Source organism: Oryza sativa, chromosome 9 (assembly GCF_034140825.1).
Source record: "Oryza sativa Japonica Group chromosome 9, ASM3414082v1".
Lineage (NCBI taxonomy): Eukaryota > Viridiplantae > Streptophyta > Magnoliopsida > Poales > Poaceae > Oryza > Oryza sativa.
Window position 1 is genome coordinate 16,573,228 of NC_089043.1, and position 3,073 is coordinate 16,576,300.

General features: G+C 55.7%; 1 protein-coding gene across 1 annotated transcript; it reads left to right on the forward strand.

Annotated features, from left to right (window-relative positions):
• The first annotated feature begins 377 nt into the window (after positions 1 to 377).
• LOC4346884 (ethylene-responsive transcription factor RAP2-13) lies at positions 378 to 2,284 on the forward strand. Its single transcript, XM_015756652.3, has one exon. It carries the CDS (start codon positions 910 to 912, stop codon positions 1,783 to 1,785), a length of 876 nt encoding a protein of 291 aa, XP_015612138.1. The 5' UTR covers positions 378 to 909; the 3' UTR covers positions 1,786 to 2,284.
• The last annotated feature ends 789 nt before the right edge of the window (positions 2,285 to 3,073 follow it).

The window sequence follows — 3,073 nt, forward strand, 5'->3', positions numbered from 1 at the left end:
AACACGTGGCGCGCGCGGGGTGGAGCCGCACGGCTCCACCCGTCCTGCCGCCACGCCGCACCGGATCCAGTGGAAGCAGCGCCCAGTGTCACGGCCTCCACGCTGCGTTGCCGCAATTATGCGTCACCGCGTGGGGCCCACTCGGCAGTGAGACCATGCAGGCTCCGCTGCTGCTGTCATCGCGAGAAAGCGATTAGCGGGAGGAGGAGTAACATCGAAGGAAACCACTAATCACGGATTATTTTGAGCAATTACCGCTCTAATCCGGGGCGATAAGACGAGGGAAATTACTAATTAAGGGAGGGGATTAACCGGTAATGGTCTTTGGAGCTGGAGAGCTTTGCTATAAAAGAGCTCCAATGGCGTCCCTCACACCTCCCCGCCCACCATTCCCACTTTCGCCCACACACACACCCAGATCCACAGCCATCCTCCCACCGCCGCCGCCACCATCTCCAAGCCCACGAACACCCACAGCCACCGTGAGCTCGAGCGAGGTAAGAAAAGCTTTAGATCTGAGCGACTTCGAGCGTCTTCAAGGTAAAGTTTTCTCGAAACCCTCTTCTTCTTCTTCCTCCTCTGGCTCCCCCACCTGTTCTTCTACGGTTTCTTGGTTAGGTTGCTTGCAGAGAGCGAGAGACCCAGGGCCTTTTAGATCCAGGGCTCCCAGATCTGCTGTTTTTCTTTCATCTTCTTTGTGTTCTAGTGTTAGGTTGGTAGCCAAGAGGGGTTCTTTTTCCACACCTCACTTGCTAGATCTACCACCAAAAAGCCATCTGTTTTTTTACTGTGGCTGTCGATTTCTCCCTCCTTCCTGCCTGTTCTTGATTTTGGATTCGGAACCAGGCAAATCTTTGTTACTACTGTTTTAGTATCAGAAAAAAAAATCCCAAAAAAAAGAGTGAGTAGATGGCTGCAGCTATAGATCTGTCAGGGGAGGAGCTGATGAGAGCACTCGAGCCTTTTATCCGAGATGCCTCCGGCTCGCCTCCGGTTTGTTCCCAGTTTAGTCCCACCTCGCCATTCTCCTTCCCGCACGCGTTCGCGTACGGTGGCGGGCTGGCCCAGCAGCCAGAGCTCAGCCCGGCCCAGATGCACTACATCCAGGCCCGCCTCCACCTCCAGCGGCAGGCGGCGCAGGCCGGCCCGCTCGGCCCGCGCGCGCAGCCGATGAAGGCGTCGTCGTCGTCGGCTTCGGCGGCGGGGGCGGCGGCGACGCCGCCGCGGCCGCAGAAGCTGTACCGCGGCGTGCGGCAGCGGCACTGGGGGAAGTGGGTGGCGGAGATCCGCCTCCCGCGGAACCGCACGCGGCTCTGGCTCGGCACCTTCGACACAGCCGAGGAGGCGGCGCTTGCCTACGACCAGGCGGCGTACCGCCTCCGCGGCGACGCGGCGCGGCTCAACTTCCCCGACAACGCCGCCTCCCGCGGCCCGCTCCACGCCTCCGTCGACGCCAAGCTCCAGACGCTCTGCCAGAACATCGCCGCCGCCAAGAACGCCAAGAAGTCCTCTGTCTCCGCCTCCGCCGCCGCAACATCCTCCGCGCCCACCAGCAACTGCTCGTCGCCGTCCTCCGACGACGCGTCGTCCTGCCTGGAGTCCGCCGACTCGTCGCCCTCCCTGTCGCCGTCCTCCGCCGCCACCACGGCCGAGACGCCGGCGACCGTGCCGGAGATGCAGCAGCTCGACTTCAGCGAGGCGCCGTGGGACGAGGCCGCCGCCTTCGCCCTCACCAAGTACCCGTCCTACGAGATCGACTGGGACTCCCTCCTCGCCGCCAATTAACACCACCACCACTTCTTGGCTAGTACTCACGCCGTCGTTAGCCTAATCGTCGCCGCCGCCGCCGCCGTGCAGATGGGATTTTAGACATTCTGCACCGCACGGACGGGCATGGATTAGCAGTTTTATAGTCCCTAATCCTTTTGGTTTGGTTCGTTTGTGTACGTAGATCGATCTCTCTCCGGACTTGTTTCCTCTGTAGATGCTAGGGTTGGTTGGTGTTCTTCCTCAACCGGAGACGCCGATGCTACCGGCAGCCGGCGTTTTTGTGTCCGGCGTGCGTCTCCGGTGGCCGGTCACTGGTCGGTTACTCCGGCCGTGGCGTCCATTGCTCTTCTAAAGTCTGTTATTACCTTCTACTGCTGATCTTACAGGTTGTAAACAGTAGTAGTAGCATTATTATTATTATTATGTCTTGTAATATTATTAGCGTGTTATAAGAACTTGTAATGTGAATTACCTCTACTACTACTATTATTATTATTTAGCGTCGTTGTTAAAATTGTTGTGTGTAATCTTTTTCTGATTTCACCTTCCAACTTGCGAAGATCTGCCTGTTGAGTTGCTTGTGTGTGGGGGCAGAGAAACACTTCGCTTTCCAGAAAGGAGAAGACGAACAAACTCGTCTGTCTGACTGTCTCTGCATCAACGTCACTGGATTTCGGCTAGCGGATGCAGATCTCATCTCAACGGCGCGAAGCTTCGGGCGAAGATGTTCTTCAATATTTTCCGCTTAATTTTCTACCATGTTAATCCGAAAGCGACGCTACCCGTGGACCGGTCAGAGTGAGGCTCTCAGCGGGGGCAGCGGCAACGACGGAGCACGTCGCCGACGAGATGCTACGCCGTAATGCTTTTTTTTTCTTTTTTCATCGCCTGATTTGGATTTCGCATCGCTCCCGTCAGGATGTACTACACGGAATCGCGTTCTTTAGCCTCGGTTTCAATGACAGGACACCGTTGATCTCACGCGAACGTGCCGTTGCGTTTTACTGTGTGTACTACAAGGAATCGAATCTTGCAAGGTATAGTATGATATCCGTGACGGGCAACGACGATACCGTGACAGGCAGGCTCGGTGCATCGATTTCTTCTTTTTTTTTTTTGATTTGAATGTTCCGGGCGGAGTTGGAAACAGAGGCGCGAGAGTGGAGGAATTCCCCGCCAAAAAATATCGAGAGATTCGTAGCAGTAGGTACAGCACCCGCAATGTAAAGTAAAGTGCTATCTATAAAATATGTACATCTCAGCAATAGACTAGATTAATAGTAAACCACCTCAATAATATGTC